This window comes from Cheilinus undulatus, linkage group 15, assembly GCF_018320785.1.
Source record: "Cheilinus undulatus linkage group 15, ASM1832078v1, whole genome shotgun sequence".
Lineage (NCBI taxonomy): Eukaryota > Metazoa > Chordata > Actinopteri > Labriformes > Labridae > Cheilinus > Cheilinus undulatus.
In genome coordinates this window covers 37,537,827-37,558,393 of record NC_054879.1, presented here as the reverse complement: position 1 = coordinate 37,558,393, position 20,567 = coordinate 37,537,827, and the positions used below count along the sequence as shown (strand labels likewise).

At 37.4% G+C, this 20,567-nt stretch overlaps 2 protein-coding genes across 3 annotated transcripts; one reads left to right on the top strand and one right to left on the bottom strand.

The window, feature by feature from the left end:
- Positions 1 to 781: 781 nt before the first annotated feature.
- On the bottom strand, positions 782 to 9,020 carry u2af1 (U2 small nuclear RNA auxiliary factor 1). The gene is made up of 8 exons (XM_041807341.1): positions 8,935 to 9,020; positions 6,233 to 6,320; positions 5,814 to 5,880; positions 5,248 to 5,297; positions 1,981 to 2,079; positions 1,753 to 1,886; positions 1,196 to 1,288; positions 782 to 1,105 (listed from the first exon to the last, which is right to left on the bottom strand). The coding sequence occupies exons 1-8, from the start codon at positions 8,976 to 8,978 to the stop codon at positions 982 to 984; spliced, it is 699 nt and encodes a 232-aa protein (XP_041663275.1). The 5' UTR covers positions 8,979 to 9,020; the 3' UTR covers positions 782 to 981.
- A 3,271-nt stretch (positions 9,021 to 12,291) lies between these two features.
- On the top strand, positions 12,292 to 20,497 carry gabpa (GA binding protein transcription factor subunit alpha). 2 transcript variants are annotated; one of them, XM_041807485.1, is made up of 10 exons: positions 12,292 to 12,442; positions 15,930 to 16,029; positions 16,123 to 16,267; positions 16,414 to 16,498; positions 16,626 to 16,850; positions 16,943 to 17,137; positions 17,316 to 17,372; positions 17,572 to 17,694; positions 17,978 to 18,170; positions 19,762 to 20,497. In XM_041807485.1, exons 2-10 carry the CDS (start codon positions 15,953 to 15,955, stop codon positions 19,982 to 19,984), a joined length of 1,323 nt encoding a protein of 440 aa, XP_041663419.1. In that variant the 5' UTR covers positions 12,292 to 12,442; positions 15,930 to 15,952; the 3' UTR covers positions 19,985 to 20,497. The 2 variants fall into 2 exon arrangements, with proteins under 2 accessions (XP_041663419.1, XP_041663420.1); XM_041807486.1 differs by lacking the exon at positions 12,292 to 12,442 and adding an exon at positions 12,577 to 12,841.
- The last annotated feature ends 70 nt before the right edge of the window (positions 20,498 to 20,567 follow it).

Sequence of the window (20,567 nt, the reverse complement as noted above, 5' to 3'; positions counted from 1 at the left end):
CTGAAAAGAATCCTGAAAAACCCCAGGGGTAAAGGTGTTTATATAGGAAATAAATCTCTTTTTTTTTTTTCAAACCAAAAAAATCAAGAATTATACGCAAGGTTTATGCAAAATTCACAAAAAAATTCCTACGTAATATTCTATGGAAAGCTATTAATATTTCCTACAAAATTTCACAAAAAATCCTGGAAAATTCCACCAGACTCCCAAATAAAATTTTGGAAAAATGTAGAAAATTTCAGTTGGTTTCTAGAAAAACCACGAAAGGTTTCAAGGACAAAATAAAGGTAAATTACAGAAGAAAAAAAATCCAGTAAAATTATCAAAAAATTCCTGGGAAATTCTTGACAAAAAAATCTGAACAATTTCTGAAATTCAATCATCTCTAATGACTTTGATTACAAAAAATCTTTGTTTTATTGTGATGTTATATGAAGGTTTGATGTTGAAGGATTTTATCAAGCTTCAACTTTAAATAAGGCTTACAGAAAAATTCTGTATGTTTAAACAGAGTTTAAAAAATACTTAAAAGAACTTTTTACTTCATTAATTTCATTAAAAGTACTCAAACCTCAGTTTTGCTTGCTGGTAAAATGTGAATCCTCCTGTCACATAGGCAATGCAAACCCTTTCTGTAAAACACAACAAACACTATCTGAAAATATTTATGTTAACAGCTGTCTGCAGAAAATTCCAACTGGTTTCGAGCACAGCAGCACAATAATACCATTTATGTTATAATTTCATCATTGTGACAAGAAAGCTTCATGAGTCAGTTGTGTTCATTAAAAATGTTCAATTTAATGAGGTGAAAGTCATTTTCAGAAAACAAGAAAAACAGATTCATCAATGCCGACACAGCTTCTCCATCAGGTTACAGGTACTTTTCTATCAGTCCTATAATAAATCTCAGAGAGTATAAACTTAAAAAAGACCAGGGATGGATGCGGGTATGAGGGATGAGTAGTTATGGCTTGTGGTTCAGAATCGTCCTGAACGTTCTCTGTCTCTTGAGCGACGTCTCTCATGGTCACGGCCACCTCCTCGACCTCTGTCTCTGGAGCGAGACCGCCTCTCTCTTGATCGTGACCGAGATCTGTGGCGGCTGTGGAAGTGCGGACGTAGTAATGAGACCATTTACATCGGCAGGCTTACAGAATAGTCTGCATGTATACATGATGAGTTTATTTTTTACCCCTTCCTCCTGCGTCCATACAGCTCTCTCCTCAGTTCACGTGAGATGGGTTTCAGGTGCATGAAGTTGCAGAAGCCACCACGAGTGCATTCCCTGTGGACAAAGGCAACATTGGATAGAAGAGTCACGACTAATCTATAAAAATATGTGCATTTATTTGCATAATTCCTGTATGGTTGTAGCTCGATCCAGCCTTTTAATCTGAATATGGTCTTTGTCTACGCACCAAGTGAGGATCAATTTTGCTACAGACTTTACACAGAAAAACATACTGTTTAAATTCTGGGCCAAACCAGGTAGAGCAAACGTGGAGCATGCACAAAGCTCTTAGATCAGTACCAAAGATGACAGAGGTGTACAAATGAAAGAATAAACCACATTATCTAGGTATTAGTCAGATTTCAAGAAATCTGACTTAGTACAAGTTCAGCTAGGCTAACATATTAGCATGTGTCTTGAATGTTAAGTATACAGTATGTCTGAAATCTTGTTTTATGAGGACCTGTTTAGATTTAATGGATACTAATGAAAGGTCAATCCTATCATGCACCACTCACCCCATTTCATACTGACGACAGCAGGCTTCTCTGAAGTCAGTGACAGGAGAGAGTTCTGCATGGATGGGCTGTCCATTAAACCATCGATTATTCAGATCTATCACAGCCTTCTCTGCGTCCTCTTCATAACGGAACTACAAAAGGACATAAGTTGTTAATGAGATCTACAGACTCTGGGTCCAAGCCAAAAAATCATAGCATTACAGTAGCAATAAACTTAGCACTCACCTTCACGTACACATTTCCTACTAGATGGTCTCCGAGGTTGTCACACACATTCATTTCCTCCACCTCTCCGTACTTTTCTTCCATCTCTGTGAAAACCTCCTGCATGGTCAGGAAAGAGGGGAATTTATCATTTATTTGAGTTTTTATTACAATGTAATGTATTATAATGCGCAGCATGCCAAGTTACGCTTGTTTTACTCCCATCTCTTGTAATGTGGTAAATGTTTCAGTGTTCTTTTTTACTACAGTAAGGTAATGTTACTGATGGACAACTTCAGACTTTTATTGTGAAGGATTTGTTGGCAGTACCATGTTTATCATAAAGCTATAGCAATGTTGCCAGCCACCATGTCTACAGTCAGAAGCGCTGCGGCTTTTTATAGACCCTCCTCTGACCTTTTTAAACACCACAGCCCACTGCTTTGAATTATCGTACGTTTAAAACAAGCGAGTCATGTTATAGAGATTTACTTGAACAAAATAATCTCCAATACATCTGCACACTGATTTCATGTGCTGTGAAAGAGTTGAGAAGAAACTCCTACTGAGGTGACAAAAATACAGCTTCTATTACATGAATAGAGTCAAAATATTTTATTACTATTTTAAAACAAAAAAGCTTTTAAGAATAGAAACAAATCCTTTTTACTACTTAATTGTTATTATATGTTCTATTACCTTCTTGCATTAGCACTGCAGGTTGTTGATTTAAAAGAGACTAAATGAACCTTCTTCTAGGAACTATTTTTGCTGTATAATCAAAACAGATATTGAATTTTTAAACTGGTATTGTATTGAAGTTGAAAATGTTGGTATCATGACAACCTTGCATTTTAATATGAGGTGCTGGAACTCCTAGAGAGGAGAAAACACACCTCTCACCTCTTATTACTGTGCTTCACATTAATGTCAAAACAGACACATTCTACTATGTTATGCTAGCAGCACTTTATTTTTGCTCTGTGTGCATTACAATGCGATGCATGTTACCGAGTGGTGCAATCACACTGAAAACTCATTAACTTGGATCCTTGACATGAATCGGCACATCAGTCCAATGTCTGATGTCTAGAAGTTATGTAAATATCGGCCCGATACCAATATTGGATCAGATAAGTGCCATCTCTACTCGATACCTGTATAGTGGGGGTGTGACGAGACACTTATCTCACAAGACGAGACGAGACAAGATTTGGGCTCACGAGACACAAGACGAGATGAGATTTTACACCTTTTTTTTTTTTAATTTTGGGAAAAAAATACATGGGTGGATAATATGTCCTTTATACAACTGAAAGCCATAATTACAACGCATTCAGGTCTACTCAAAAATGTTTGAATTAAGTACTGAATAGGCTATCAGTGCTTCCAAAGAGTATGTTTTGTCTAACTTTGACTCAAACTGTACATTTTAATGCTCTTCAAATCAAACCTTTCATTTAAACAGTCTACAAAATCTTTAATTTACTACACTATGCACTCATCGCTACAATTATAATAATTATTTTTGATATTATATTTAAGTGCATATAAGAAAAGCATGTCGATTATTGTAACTGTACTTTAAACACTGTATACAACAGACTGAAATATAAAGAGCTGCATCAGTAAAATCAAACTATTTTTCATCCTCTTTAAGGACATCCATATTTAAAACACTCAAAATAAATCTTTCAGTCAATAACACATAATTTAAAGAAATACATTATTGTATCGTTTTGTGGTCTTTTTTCTCATATGAGCTTTAACAGTGTTGGACACGAAGCACAGATGAGCGTGTGTGTTAATGTGTGTGCATTGGTGAGTGAATGTGTGTCTCTGTCTGCTGTCATACAACAGGGCGTGTTTAACTGAAGCTCTAACTTCGCTTATTGGAGCTAACTGTGGACTCTATGGCGCTCAAACAGAGTTAGTTTAGCTAAGTTTACTGCTGCAGTATGCAGACTCGATGCGCTACACATGTAAAGCTTCTGACTGATGATACGCACCGCCAACAGCTGATGGATGTGTGACTGACAGACGGTGAGACGAGGAGACATGACAATGCCACGACTCAGAGTTACAAAGTCACAAAATTTGCAAGCGAGTCTTCTTCATGTACGGCCCAAGTAGCGTACGCGAGGGGGTGTCATCTTAGTGGATACCAGATGAGCTCCGTTTCTTCATTTGCTCTCTCACCAACTGTTTTAAAGTGTCCAGGGCATGTTTGCGATCTTTTATAACTTCCAGTTTGGTATTGTTTTCTGTAAGGAGAGCTCCAAGTGTCTGCGCAATATTGATCTCACGAGATTGACTTTTCCGCGACGAGAAATCTTGTGTTTTGATCTCGCGAGATCTCGTGGCATGAGATCTTGTCATACCCCTACTGTATAGTATCATTTTTTATGTGAATGCTTTTTCCTCTCATTTATTTTCCTTTATTGCTTGTTTTTCAAAGTGTTGAGGGAGTCCAGCTTTGATAAATGCCTGTGATACAAATGTTGTCAAATCAAGTTATGGTGTTTTATAATCATAAGCTCAGTACCAATCAAAATCAAAAATCAAGCAGCCCTATGTGATATTGTAATTTTCATTATTTGGTTATTTGGATGAGAACTTCAGGTGTTTTCATAGTTCTCTACGGTCTTCAAACCTTTAGAAATTCATGCTGATTCAGCAACAGTGTCATATTTGATGTTAATTCGCATAGCATTACAGTGTTGTGGGAGTGTGAAAGAGCAAGGCAAAGCCGAAACACTACATCCTTGCACAATGCTGCTCTTTCATGCTGGCTCTGCTGATCCCATTCTTGCCTTTATAACTTATGTTGGCTTTACTTATTAAAAAAAGAGAAAAGGCAACACTGTTTGTGGAAAACATATCTTATTCTGAGTCACCACTCTGTAAACAACCATTAAAATTAATTACAGTGGAGCTGAAGTGATAATCATTCAACAACCCCCTCAAGCACTCATTAGAGGAGATTCTTTAATCACAATGATGAAACATGAGTGAGTGACTCTCGTCTGATGGCTGAAGGCATTTCTTTGGTTTCTATTCCATCAATCTTGGGACTCACATTAGATTTGACAGAAAACATTCAGAGGTTGTGAATGGCCCAATTGTTAATGTCTTCTGCAGCTACAAACTGTTGGTAGTTTTAGTGAATTATGAAGACAAGTTCTGAATTTACTCTCTCAAAAGAAGTTTAAAATAAATGTATAAGCTGCAAAGTGGTTACTACAGTCCTGAAAAACATGGGTCAATTTGCATAAAGGGATAAGTTACCTCAAAAAACTCGTCATAGTGCTCCTGCATCTCCATATCACTGATGGCACCTGGTGTAAACAGAAACAACAGAAACATCATAATAGAGTGAAAAAAGGAAATTTTGGACAGAGGGTAGACGACATGAAGGGGGTAACTCCAAACAGGCAGGGCATTAGCCTGTATTTGTAAAAATCAGACTAAATAGTGATCAGTGGTCAATTTGAATGCTGTTTAATACAAATATACAAAGAGCCTTGCTATGACACAATCCAGCACAAAATAACCTATGATGGAATTATGCACACTATTTTAATTCTTCTAATCATCCATCAAGCCAAATTTTTCAGCCAATTTCACATTTCACCTGGCTACTTAAAATGCTGGTCTTGGATAACACAACTACCACACATGTACTACAGAAATATCCCTGAGAGAACTGGGCCTAACATTTCATCACAACACTACTGCAAAAGGAAGATGATAAAAAATGAGAAACACCGGTGCATGTGGAAAAAAAAAAGAAAGAAAGAAAAGAAAAACATTTATGAAAACTATGGAATTATCTTAAAGGATGAAACACTCACAAGTCAGACCATCAGCAGACTGGGCACTGTTTTGAGGGTTACGGTAAATATTCAGAAGGGCAATTGTCTGAAACACAGAAAGAATAAAGAAAATTACTTTGATTGTAAAAAACCAAACTGATATTTCAAATACAGGCCTAGACTAATCTAGCAACAAAATGATGCCAACATTGAAAATATTCTTTTTTTTATCTTGTTATATTCTTCTTTCTGCCTTGTTATCTTACTTGACCCTATAAAGTCAGGTATAAAATCTATCAAATCTATAATAAAGGCCAAGTATTTCTATATTTTCTAATCCCAAATTCTTACATGACACACAAGATAAGGAGCTGTCTCAGTCTCCCCATAATTTCCATTTCTCCTTGGAAAATAAAGTGCTACCCAATAAGTGTGCTAACAGTAAAAGAAAAATGTACCTGGCTGAATGTCGGCTTGTTGTGTAATCTGGAACAGCGGTCGCCATGTCGGCAGGCACCAATTTTGAAATAAAAAGAACAGTTGACCCTGAAGGAGAAGACACAAAAAACATGATTAGATGACAGAAAAAAACATTGTTTTATCCTTACAGAGATTAAACAGATTCTTGGTGCGAAAAACACAAAGACCCTAAAAAAAAAACTTTGTAATGAGTTGAGGGAGCCAGTAGACAGGGTAATAGAGGGGTTTGTAGATTTAAAGGTGCCTTGAAATGGCTAGGCAGGTATCTAACCACTGTAACATCAGGTAAAATTCACTTGAGGCTGTTCTTCAGATGTGTCTAGCTTTGTATTGATAATATTTTAAAGTCTGTCAGTCATTGACTTTTCCTAAAGGGTTAGTATCTGATGTCATAAAATTGCTTGCATAAAATAAAATTTTATAAATGGCCATTTATAACTAGAACTGCCATGCATGTATATATACCCCATTAGAAAACATTAATTTCCGCTCTGGAGATAAACAACAGATGTTGCCATGGAAACACCTCCTGTCTTCTGCTGCACTGCTTAATCACAAATCATAGATCAACCTTCAACATGGACACCACAAAATGTGAAATATCAATAGATCTGCTAAATGCTTTGAGTAAAGAAAAATTTAATGATGGGGAACTTGAGCAATCAGTCCCAAGATAGTGTTGGATGTGACCGATCGTCATCTGATAGAGATCTAGTTCTCTTTCTATGGCTAATGAGCTGTTCAGTGTCTGGGGTTAAATGATTGCTCTTGATCAGTGCTCTTTGAGAAAATCAATGCACTCAAATAATGGGTCAATTTGACCTGCTGGCTGCTTTAAGTATATAAAGATCACTGGCAGTTCTAGTATTAATTAAAGTCTGCACAATTCTCAATTTAACATTTTGCAGTCGCAGAGTCAGACTTGTTGGTTTGTGGGGTTAAATCCAAATATAAGGATTGTAGGGGTACACAATATTATCAGTTTATCTGTGTCGACAGATATTAGCATAAAAAAGGAATTGTCATATTGATGGATAGGAAACTTTTTGCCAATATTTTGGCAATAAATTTGCCTTTCTCAGCTGTAAATATTGGCCATTCAACAGATTAAGTTGATTACATTTTTGGCTGGAACAAGCCCACATCATCAAAATTTAGATCAAGTCCCAATATGTGCTATTGCAAAATCTTGTTAACCTGAAATGTATTTCAAAATACCAGTTTAATACATTTTTTTGAGGCTGAGATGTTATGCTCTATACATCACGCAGACATTCAAGTGTCATTTTTAAAAAATAGATTGTAAAACATCCTACTTTCCTCATTGTTGTATGTTTCTTATTGATGTGTGAGGGACATAAAACCATCATTCCTTTGACACAAAATTCATATTGAATTTGCAATGAGTCAAAATAATTGCAATTTAATATTTTTCTAAACTATTCATCTTGAGTTTAATGTACCAAGTATAGTGTTCATTTTAAAGTACAATGATGTATTGCTTGTATTTTGAGAAAAACATTGCTTATTAAATGGCAATATTGGGTGAAAAATCGCAATTAGAATTTTTTTCCCATATTGTTCAGCCTTAGTTCTAAGGTCTGAAATATGTTCATTTGTCCATTCTCGAACTTCAAATTGTCTCTGAAAGACTAAAGTTCTAGGTCTGAATGAAATTGTACATCAGTATCAATTTTGGCATGGGTTAAAATTATTTTCAAAATATCAGCATACTGGATATCAGCAAATATCCACTATCGTGCATTCCTAAAGGACTGCTGTTGGTTTTTGTCAAAAAAAAAAAAGTATATCACCAAAAATCCTACTCTCACAGGTAAAAAGCAATGTCTCTACCTAGTTTTATATAAGTGCTTGAAGATAAATTAGAAAAAATTCAGTAACATTTTTGAGGTTTCATTTATTTCATTAATTTACTTTTCTTATTTCATTATCTTGTGGCGTGGCCAATCTAATATAAAGGGGAATCACTCAATCTAACAACAATAAGCCAAACAAATAATGAAGAAGACTGTAGAAACTACAGTTGAAAAGAACACGTTAAAATGGAGAGTATGACGATGGACGTAGCGGGACTCATTGTTTCATACATACTTTCTCACACGCCCACACGTAATCTCCTTTTCATTCATTAATTTCACCTTTACGTTACTCCCAAAGCTGATGCGTAACACTTTGAAATACTGTCGGTGTTGGGTTCAATTTTCCTCCTCCATTACACATTGTGCAGCTTGTTGGTAGTATAATCAACCGTTTATTGCCATTCCCCTCAGTAACAAAGACTTCTATAGGATTCCTGAATTAACTACCGTTAGCAAACTCACTGACTAAGCTTGGGTATATAAACTGCTTGAATAACTCTATAGTTTATGCCTAAAATCATTAGTCATTACTAAAAGTAAATAGCTGGTAACGAAAATGTGTTTAGGACCAGCCCAGCACTTTTGGGCTCCCATGCGTTGAGGATGCAGCGGCGCGGTATTTTGCTCACGTTAGCTAGCAGACAAGGACTAGCCGTTAGCCGGCGGCTAAAGCAATACACCGTTTCCAGTTTTGGGATTTCAAACAATGCTGTTGATATTAAAGCTCATCGCAAAAGTGTGAGGGAATTCGTAATAAAAAAAGCCTTCACAATATCCAAAAAATGATTTTAATCACTTACTTATCCTTTTCTGTCCCAAAAATGGATGCCAGGTATTCTGCCATCTTGGCTCGCCTGAGTTTAGCCAACGGCAGCAACGACAAGACTTCCGCCGGTCCCCCTTCAGAATAAATGTGTGATCTCAGAAATACTCAGGTTTGGCCACTCTTGCCGTATCGGCGCAAAGTGTATCCACAAAATTCCGGAAAAATCTGTGAATTTGTTGTAATATGCCACTTTCACAATGTAAACATTTTATTGTTATGTATTTCATCAAACACCAATATATTAGTCAACAAAATAGGAAAAGAAAAAGTCATTGTACGTCTATTTTGTTTTCTAATATTAAATACTACTTTTCGTCACCATTACCAAATTATATACCAATTACTGTCACAATTACGGTGAAATTTTCAACTGTGCATTTTAGATGACAAGGCTGCATTGACCTTTGACTAAAATACCTTCTTTGCATATCTGACTTCCAGCACTTTCACTTCTAAAGTTCTTTCCAACTATTGCAGTGTTATTAACAGATCTGGTGAAAATACAGCTGACTTCTAGACATGTAAACACAGACAGAGCAGATGGGTCTTTGCCTCAAATTTATTTAAAACTGACCAAACTGACCCCAAATATACTGTTATATATTGCAATATTTATTGCCAATATTTCACATCCATATGATCAAATATAAGCTGGAAGTTGTTTTACTCTGGTTATTTCAGAGTTTATTTAATTAACTTTATTATACTTTCTAGATATAATACATTTTACTTCCGGACCCCTAATCAAGTCTGGTAGACCTCATATTATGGCGATGTCTGAGGGAAAATAATTGGATGGGTAAGCAGCAGCATTTGTAGTTTTATTGTAACAGTAAAGCTAATCTTTGAACTAGAATGGTCAGAGTAATTAGAGCACAGTCGGTATAAACCTTTAACTGAAATGAAATTCACGTTTAAATGTCCTCGGATATGAAACATCTTACAGAAGGCTGTGTATAAAAATATCTAACTTTATTCTGAAGACAGGACACCAAAACCGGAAATGACTGATGCTATCGGTCGCTTTTCGCCTCGATGCGCTCTTTCAAAACAAGAGTCGCCTTTATGCTGAATCAAAATTGAACGCTGAACGGTTCACTATAAGAAATTTAATGATGCACGTGGGCTCTTTTTTTTAAATTTGATTTGTAAATATCAGATATATGCCACATATGAGTGCACTCTGGTTTTGGCTTCACAATTGCAAAAACCACCCGAATCATAATTTTGGCATTGATACTTTGATTTTGTTCCATTATTGTGAAGATTTCTTCAAAATGTTGACATTTTGTTATTTTTTCATTGTTTGTATGCCCTCAACAACCAATACTATAGAAAAGTTAACTTCTGCGTGTTACTAAGGGTGTTTGATGAAAGTTATATTCCAAGAAACACTTTGGTGTCATATCAATAAGGTAATTGAATAAAGCCTGACTCTGGAGCATATGAACTTCAAAACTCAAACAGTAATAAAAGAAATAACTGAATTCAACTGAAATTAAGCTACAAAAAGTAAATTGTTAGGTGGATGATATATAATAGCAGATTAACAGAAAACAAAAATACATGACAAAAAAATGGTCAAAGAGACGTACTATAAGGACAGGTTTTGTTTATTGTTTAGTCATTGATTTTTTCCACTCTAAAATACATTTGCCATCCCTGTTACAGTACAAGTCTCAGTCAGACCAACATTAACAGCGTAAATACAGCCATACATCAGACACATTTTGATAAAACACCAAAGTTTCGAAATCTGCAGCTAGATTTAGAAACACAAAGGTCAACTGACCATGGACTTTAAACCAAGGCCCTTAGCCCCAAATGAGCAGGTCATCAGCAGCAGTTAAAGAGATGGAAAGGGCCCTTAATTGGTATGAGTATTACGTATAAGGGTAGCCTTTTTCAAAATGCACTTTTAACACACTTTTAAGTGACTATTGTTTTTCATGAGGGGCAACATTTTCTGCAGGGTATTCGGGGAATGTGTAGTAATTTTGTAATTTTGGAAGATTAAATATGCACAGAAGCATGTTTCTATTTAGGCACTTGGCAACTATTTTTGTTGCAAAAATCTAAAAGGGCTGTTTCAAACTGGTAAGATTTTCAAGACCCTCTTCAGGTTGGTCCCTCGCTAACAAACAAGACTTGCCTTTGACAGTTTTTTCTAATAAATGAACTATAAAATGATCTGTTAGTTTGTGGAATTAAAGCTGAGTTTGTGATTAATTTTATTTAGCTGTAGTACAATTTAACTTTTTTTTCAATATGTAAACCCCTTTACTGTTTTAGGTGATGATAACGATGTGAATGCAGGCACATTAAACCGAAACATTTAGAAAGTAAAATGATGGATAAATGGCCCCAAAAATAGTGAAAAGGGATAAAAATGTCAAAACTTGGTTTGAGGTTTTTGTTTTGTTTTGTTTTTTTTTTTTAAGATGTATTTTGGGCATTTTTGGGTCAAGAGTGGGGGTGAGACATGTCGCAAAGGGCCTCAGGCCTGATTTGAACCCAGGCTGCCCGCGTACATGGGGAGCGCCTTTAGCCACTAGACCACCTGCTCCCCAGATGAAGTTTTGTCTATGGGTTAAAAGTTGGGAAAATGGGGTAAAAGTGGTGAAAATTGGCTAATTGGGGGAAGACATGGCAATAATGTGTTAAAGGTGGCAAGAAAGTGTTGAAAATGGGTTATAAGTGGGGAAATGGGTGGAAAATGTCAACATCAGACCCAATAATAGCTTAAAACACTTTTGAGGAAAGCCCATTCACTGAGGTTTTCAGGAGCCCAGCGAATTTGGTGGGCCTGAGTGAAGTGCAGGGTATACATTATAAAAGGTTTTAAGAAATTTTGATAAGGCAATATTGTACTACAGCGTATATGAAATTATTTTATTTCTTTTTTTTTTGTTTGATGAGTGGTTTTTATTCAGGTTAAATATAAAATACGGTTATTGCAGCGATACTTTGGAATGGACCATGTTTACGCAGACCTCCATGAAGCCCAAATATGGCTGGGCCCCAGAAAGCTCTCCCCTTCATCCCCCCTTATAGGCAGCCTTGGGTAAACCTACTTCTAAATAAGAGTACGTCCAATATATTAATCAAGTGTACACCCACTTCTGCATGTACACCACTGTGTACTAGTTTGATCTGCTACACTTAAAAGCTGCAGAAAAAACACATGTAGGCATCCTTTAATTTAACCAAATCCATGTGTTGGACAGACATCTGTACTGAGAAAATGTTTTAGTTTGACAACGGCAATCAAGTGTATAGAGAATGAAAGTAGTGGGAATCCTTGATTGTGTTCCATACTAGTTTAGGGTAACAGTCTTGTCAGTTAGTCTCCGCCCTCCTCTAAATGGGAGTCTAGCTGACCAAAAACTTGTATGATAGGGTTCGACTGTTCGAGTAATATTGGGCTGCTAATTTACCAGATTTAAACATATAACAACACCGTTAAGGCTTGTTTCTAACAGGTATGTATATCACGGATGTATATGTGTGTGTGTTGAAGGATTATGCTCTGAACAGTGCTTTTAATGGGATCCGTCCGTCGTGCTTGGACTCTTCCCGCTATTTTGTAGCTATCAGGCTAGCTAGCTACTAGCTGTTGTCGATTCCTTTTTAGCCAAGCGGTAAGAGGCCTCATACAGTACAGTAAATCGTAAAATCAAGAAATGCGGTAACCAGCTTCCCTTGCGTACTAAAATATCTACTTTTATTTACTCAGGGGGTAGGAATAACATTACTCGACCGATGTAAACAAAACTGAATAGTGTCGGTTCAGCGTTAGCTGTTTTGCTAACAGCAGAGCAAAGCAGACGCAGTGAGGTGAAGAGGCTTGATGCTGATCGACGTCCAGCGGCAAACACACGGTGCGTATGTATCCTCGGTCGAATTGGCTTCTTTTAAGTCCGTACTTCTTTCAGAGGTCACAATATGTGATTATCTGGAGTTTTGGTGCATTAGAAACATCGCACTGTTCCCGTTTTCTTCTGAAGCTTGTGTCGTAGATCACGGTTGCTCTCGGAAGTTTCCATGCTGCAAACCTTAGCCAGGATTTCCGGCTTCTTTCCATTTTGCCCTATGCTGTTTTGTTTCCGTTTATTCTATTTCCGTTTTAAAAGTTTTCTCCATGCCGAGTTAAAGCGTGATTTATCGGATATACGTTAGAGAAACGAAGCGTTGAGCGTTTGTTGGACATTTTAACCGTTGTTTAGCACGCGGGGACCAACGGTTGTGTAATAGGCTGCCTCACCCCGCAGTACAAACGCTTTCAAATTTGCAGCTAACTTGCTTCGCTATTTACCAGCTTCGGAGCACCAACACGTGCACCCATATGTTTAAATTATAGTTTCATAATTTTTTACTGCGTGTATCTATAATGTGTGTTAATGTTTGAGAACTACTTTTGGTGTCAAATGGCCTAGCATTTGGCCTTAAGAGCTTGAAGCCTCGCCCCTCGAGTTGGCTAACGTTAGCAGTTGGAGCAGTCAGTGAACTGTTCCAGGCGGCCAATGAGGAGTCGAGGCTGAGGGCCTTTATGATAGATAACCTCAATCTACTGGTCCATTTTACACCAGGGATCCAATATCTAACTGCGGTTGTTTTATTCTTTTTAAATCACATTAATTACATCCTTTATTGTCCTATTCCACCCTACTAAGCTCAGTGAACAAGTCAAAAGTCATCTGCTCCTCCTGTCAACAAATATTTGCACTTTAACGCTCCTTTACGTCCCTTTCTGTCCATAACAAGTATGTCCAGTTGTGTTCCTGTCATGACCTTTGATATCCAAAGTTCCTGATTTAATTCAAAGTAAAAACAGGTCTATATCCAAACAGGAACTGAGTTATCCTTAGTTTAAGACAGTACAAAAATCAGAAATGAAACGCAAAACAGTTTTGAAAGCAAAATAGTGGAATTTCAAAAAGTGACAAGTGTCGTGATTAACTGCAGAAATTCAGATATTACTTGTGATTGAAAATTGTAATCTTCTTACAGCCCTAGTATTTAGTTAATATATGGTACAGAAAATGTAATGTTTAGCTTTGGGTGTTAGAAGTTTTGCCTCCACCTACAGATGAGGATTAACTTATTAGCTCACCTATGAAGATTTCAGTTTTTCTTAAACGTTTTACTTTGTACCCAGAACACCCCCATCTGAATAATTGTGTATACTTTTTGCTGGATAACAGCCTGAAGCTGTTGTTGTAGTTTTAAACAAGTCTCAGACACATCTCCTGAGGAATCCCAGTCCATTCTTCTTCTGTGAATCTCTCAAGCTCTTCCAGACGTTATAGTCTTCTGGCATGGACCTTGGTCTTTAGTTCACACTACAGACTTTAAATAGTATTTAAGTCTGGGCTTTGTTCAGGCCAGTCAATAAAGTTGACTTTGGTCTTCTGAAGGTAGTTCTTCACCAGACGTGACAGATGTTTTGGGTCATTGTGATGTTGTAAGACAAAGCAACAACCTAGACCCAGTTTTCCCACTGACTGATGAGGTTTTCTTTCAAAATCTTTGCATATCCTTCTTTCTTTATGATTCCTTCCACCTTTACGAATTTCACAGTTTCAGACACACTAAAGCATCCCCACAGCATAATACTCCCACCACCATGATTCACTGTGGGGACAGTGTTCTTTGGGTTATATGCCTCTCCCCTTTTTTTCTCCAAACATAACCAACATCTCTATAGTCAATGAGCTCTAGTTTGGTCTCATCTTGCCAAAAGACATGCTTCCAGTATGCATAATCTTTCTCCAGGTTGTCCTGAGCATACTTCAGTGTCTGTGGAGTTTTTCTTGGCATTCAACCTCAGTCCATTCCTGTGTGGGGCTTTAGCGATTGTCTTCGTTGAGACTATAATTCCTGATTTGGCTAAGTCATTCACTAGTGTCTTGGCAGTTCTGGGGTTTTAAGACACAACTCTCACTAGTTTTCTTTCCATAGTCTTTGAAATCATTGGCTTTCTACCTCTGCCAGGCTTCTGTGCTGTGTGGCTCTCTTTTGAATTTCTTGGTGATACGTCTCACTTCAGTTATTGACACTTGGAAACACTGCGATAACTTTGTATATCCTTCTCCTGCTTTGTGAGCATCAACCATTATTTTTCTCAAGATAAAACTGATTTCTTTTTCTTTTGCCATGATGCTTTCTCCAGTGACAGCTCAGTACCTCACTGATGTCCTCATACTGTGTGTAAATTAGAAGATAACCATTAGTTTTAATTTGATACTACAAGCTTTGAGCATTATAGAGTTAGAATTTTGACCACAGTAGTTTTTGTTTTGTTTTGTTTTGTTTTGTTTTTTTGTGAAAAAATAGTGTTTCTGTGCCAAAATGAAAATTTAAGCATCCAAAATAAATCCAGAATGTTTGGAAAAGCTGTGTTAAAAGTCCTTGCTCTTTTTAACAGCGCTTGAGAAATACTTCATGGGGGGGACTAATGATTTTCTCCGCATCTGTGTGTAAGATGTAAAATATAATAAAGTTTCATCCAGCTGAAAAGGCCCTAAAATTCTACACTGATGCTTTCATATCATCTCTATGTTGATGTCAAAAACTAAGGCCCCCACATACTTTTTAAACACATGGCCTACTAAGTTAATCTATAGTTTATATATTTATATGTTCCTTAAGCTGTAAAATGTCCAAAAACAACCTTACATGCCTCTATAGCTCATGTGTGGGTGTCTTCAAATTATTTCCTGAAAGACTCAGGAACTAATAATTTCCCTTAAAAAGTAAGAAAAATGTAAAATGGGAGATAGGATAATATTGGTAATATTTGATAGGCAGGGTAACAGAGTGTTTTGAATTTATGTGAATTTAAGATCATTAAGTAATTTCATCATGTACATTTCGCTATTTTTGGGGCAAAAAAATCCAGTAACAAATGTTGTAACTGCTCTCTGTATCTGTGAAGTATAGTTAAGTGTCTCTTTTTTCTTCCTGCAGCCTGGCTGTTGTCATAAGGCACAATGTCAAAAAGCGAGACAGAAGAGATGATAGAGATTGAGATTGACGAACGGGAGAAACAGGCGTGCTTGGAGGAAGGGTAAGGGAGATTTTAGCCTGTATTTACAAGAAGCTCATGCATGTAACAATTACACATTTACAGTTTCTCTTTCTTTTCTTATTTTACTTAAAGTGTTGAGGAGCAGACCATCACTGCATCAGATCTGATACAACAAGATATTGACATCAATGAGCCCATTGGCAATTTGAAGAAGCTTTTAGAGCCCCGTATCCAGATATCACTGGACGCATATGAGATCTGCTTGCAGGACATTCAGGTAAGAATAAGCACACACAGTCTCTTTGTAACTTGATGACTGTGTTGCTGAAAAAACAGGTTCTTGACAGAATGTGAGTCAAATGTTCATCCCTTTATCTGCAAAGTATGATGAATTCTCTGCTTATTTGTACTTCACTTTTCTAGCTCCATCCCGATCACAGCCTGTTTGATCAGGGAGTAAAGACAGATGGCACAGTGCAGCTCAGCCTGCAGATTATAACTAAACCAGGTACTACCAAGAGGCTTCAAAGATTAGAAAATGTACCAAAATGTATTGACAATTGGTGCTCAAATTAAAATGTATACATAGAAAGGGAACCTCACTAACTTGTGTTTTGTTTTTCTCACGTGTTCAGGTGAGGAGAAGTTGAACATTTTGGAAATCGTGAAGCCAGTGGAAACAGTAGAAGTGGTGATTGATCCGGATGCAGCTGGAGAAGAGGGGACTCTGGTGGAAGAGGGTCAGCTCATCGCTGTGGAGCGATCTGCCCTGACAGATGAGACATCAGAGCAGGTTACACGCTGGGCTGCAGCCCTCGAAGGCTACCGCAAAGAGCAGGTTCGCCTGGGCATACCATATGGTGAGAAAAACGTTTAATCAGCAGATGAAACAGTCCTGAATAAAGACAGTAATGTAGTGGTTCATTTATGAGGTTTATTTCTGTCTCCATAGACCCGGTACTGTGGACAGCTGACCAGGTGATCCACTGGGCCGTCTGGGTAATGAAGGAGTTCAACATCGATGAGATGGAAATCGGCAGCATTCACATCCCAGGTCGAGATCTCTGCTCATTCAGCCAGGAAGAGTTCCTGCAGAAAGTGCCTAACGGGGAGATACTCTGGAGTCACCTTGAACTCCTCCGCAAATGTAAGATAAAATGTTTAGTGAAAGTTTCTTGATCTTACTCGCAATTAAGGAGTTATTGTAGGTCAAATGAAGGGCTCTTGTTTGTTCCACTGAACAGTCTGCATAGTTAAGTGATCTTGCATTTGATACAGAAGTTTCCTTTACCTTATTTTATTTTGTTTTTTAATTTTTCATCCAGATGTGTTGGCAAGCCAGGACCAGTCTGGTGGGGATGCTACTGTCACCATCGATCAGCGTAGGTTCTCAGATAAAGGACAATCAGTGTTCTTGAAAATGTCACCTTACATCATGGAGATGTTATTGCCATATTTTAACTCTCAGCTGTTTAGCCTTGTTATTTTCCCATAGGGCAAAAACAGTTAGATGAAGCTACTACAGTTCAATCTGGTTATTGAAAATCTGTTCATCTCTAATGTTTCCATTTATATCCCCAGCTGTGCAGATAATCCCAGCTCAAGTGAGCACGCCTTCCGCCATAAAAGTGTTAAAGCAGAATCGTGGTCCCAGAGCTCCCCGGATTTCAGGAGAAGAGCGGAGCTCACCGGGCAACCGCACAGGTACAGGGATAGAAACCACATTGTCATAGCATGCCTGTGTTGTGAAAATTTGAAAGGCAGCAGTCCAATCTTCTGCAGCATGAAAGCCTGTCAATGCGCCAATACAACACATATAGGGTTAATACTTTACTATAAGAAACATGTAAGTAATGCAAAAGTTGATTATTTTAGTTGCAGATACATCACCAGTAATTCTCACTTTCATTTTATTTGGAGGGCATTTTACAACTTTTACAGAGAGTTTCATTTTTCTCTTTTTTTTGTTTTTTTTTTTTGGTTCTAGGCAACAACGGTCAGATCCAGCTGTGGCAGTTCCTGCTGGAGCTTCTGACAGACAAGGATGCGAGGGACTGCATCTCCTGGGTGGGAGAGGAGGGAGAGTTCAAACTTAACCAGCCAGAGCTAGTGGCACAGAAATGGGGGCAGCGGAAAAACAAGCCCACTATGAACTACGAGAAACTCAGCAGAGCCCTCAGGTTTGTTTTTTTTTCTGTTGCTATATAATTTAAAGCTAAAATATGTAAAATTTTTAAACTGGAGCATCTACATTTAACTAAAAATGAATACTCAAGAATATGAATAGTTGTATAGTATTTTAAGTTAAGCATCCCAAACCCAGAAAGGCACTATTAACAGATTTTCTCCCTCATTGTGTGAAATTTATCAGTTCAATGTAAATGCTGGTTTACTGTTTATTAAATACACCTTACAGAGTACCATTTTTATTAAGAGTCCTTCAAAATAAGGACAGCAGAGCTGAACAGAACTGGTTTCTCTCTACTTATTGTTTGGATTGAGAGCCCCCTGGTGGCAGAAAGGTTTAAACTGCTCTTCTGAGTGATTCCTTCAGTTGCACTCAGCAGTGTGTGCTGTACACTGTTTGTATGCAGCTACAAGGCTCTTTCTTGTTCAGTCTCTCGGCCTGATTGTTTAAAAGTTCTGATCCACGGTACTATACCTCAGGGCACACAGCCAGATCTCAGGACTGTATCACTTTTAAAAACCCAAGGTTTAGAACCCAGACTACAGATTAAAATTAACTTCTGGTCTGAATCTTAAAACAGCACTGCTACATAAGATTTATTAACTGTCTATTTTGATTGCATGATTATGACCAGATGAAGGAATAAGCAGTTAGAAGAGGGTGCAGTCAGTCCATTCGTTTTTTGCAGTGAAGTACCAGATTGTTTTAATTACACCAAACATTGAAAACCCTTTATGCAATTTTTGGTTGTAATAGACAAGAAATAACCAAATACTAAAAGCCACTTTTGTTCCCATAGTATTAATATGGTTGTTATAAACATAAGATTATTACTGCTATTTCATTGGAGTGTAAACTTCTGGCTTTACAACAATTCTAGTGGGAACATTCTAATATATTTATGTAGCACGCACCACTGACATGTATGCAGGGGTGGAAAATAACTAATTACATTTACTCAAATTACTGTAATTGAGTAGCTTTTTTGTGTACTTGTATTTTTTGTGTAGTTTCAAAAATGACTACTTTTATATATATATTTTGAGTGAAGTATTGTACATAATTACATTTTTAAAAGCATCAAGTACAAAAATAGACACTAAAAGCCACAAATAAGAGGTCTCAGTTTTCTGCCAGCAACATGAAAACAACTGGTCATTTGGCTTTCACAACACATGACTGTCAGTACACACACATGACACGAGAGTGATTCAGTTTTTCTGTCCAAAACAGCTGTTGCATTGTACTTTAGGTCAAGTCAGATCTTATAATAACTAACCTGGCTGGAGGTCCATGTTTTCTTGTTGTTATTGCACATTAAAGACAGGTCATATTTCATTGTGAAAGTGCCTAGGGTATCAAAAGTAGCTACTCAGTACTTTGAGTACATTTTAAATGACTTGCTTTTTACTTTTACTTAAGTAGATTTACAGACCAGTACTTTTACTTCTACTCAAGTAAATTTTAATCAGAGTAACTTTACTTTTACATGAGTACAACAGTGGTACCTTTTCCACCTCTGGCTCTATGTTTTTAGTTGGTTAGTTGTTCATCTGGTTATCTGCTTCTACTTTTCTGTTTAGGTATTACTATGATGGGGACATGATCAGCAAGGTGCAGGGCAAGCGCTTTGTCTACAAGTTTGTGTGCGACCTGAGAACTCTGATTGGCTACAGCGCTGCTGAGCTCAACAACCTGGTGACCGAGTGCGAGCAGAAGAAGTTGGCTCGGATGCAGATGCATGGCATCGCTCAGCCCATCACTACAGTGACCCTGGCCACTACGACACTAGACAAAGACAGTTAAAGGAGGATGCCTTTTAAAGGAGAGTGCTTTAGCATTCTCCGCCAATGCTTGGAAACAAATCAACACAATTCTTTCTTTTTGACACAGCTGTGTTCTTTGGGCACAGGAATGCAAGACTGATCAGTTTGGACTTTTGTCATCTTTACAGTTTGATCTGACTAAAACAGTGGCAGGCTTTTTATAGCTTTTCTTTGACTCTAACCAAGAGAAGAAATGTGTTCAGGACAAGAAGAGGAATGGCTGTGTGGCTTTTTTGTGTGCATGTGGCTGAATGTCTGAGTGTGTGAATGAAACCCAGTTATGAGTTATGTATAATGTACTTCTTGTCTCTAGTTCAGGATTGTTTCCACTGTATATACCGGTACTTCATGTTTTTGATAGCTGCAAGGACAAGTGTATTTTCATATTTTCCATTTCTAGAGAGCCTGTTTTGTATTTTATTTAGTGTTTTCCCTGAACTGTTGGAACTTTTTTGTCCACTAGGGGGAATAAAGTGGTAAGAATTTTTCTTAACTTTTGCAATTCAGTCTCCTCGCTTTAGCTTTAAGTTTATAAATCACAGTAAGAACTCAAAAGTGACAAG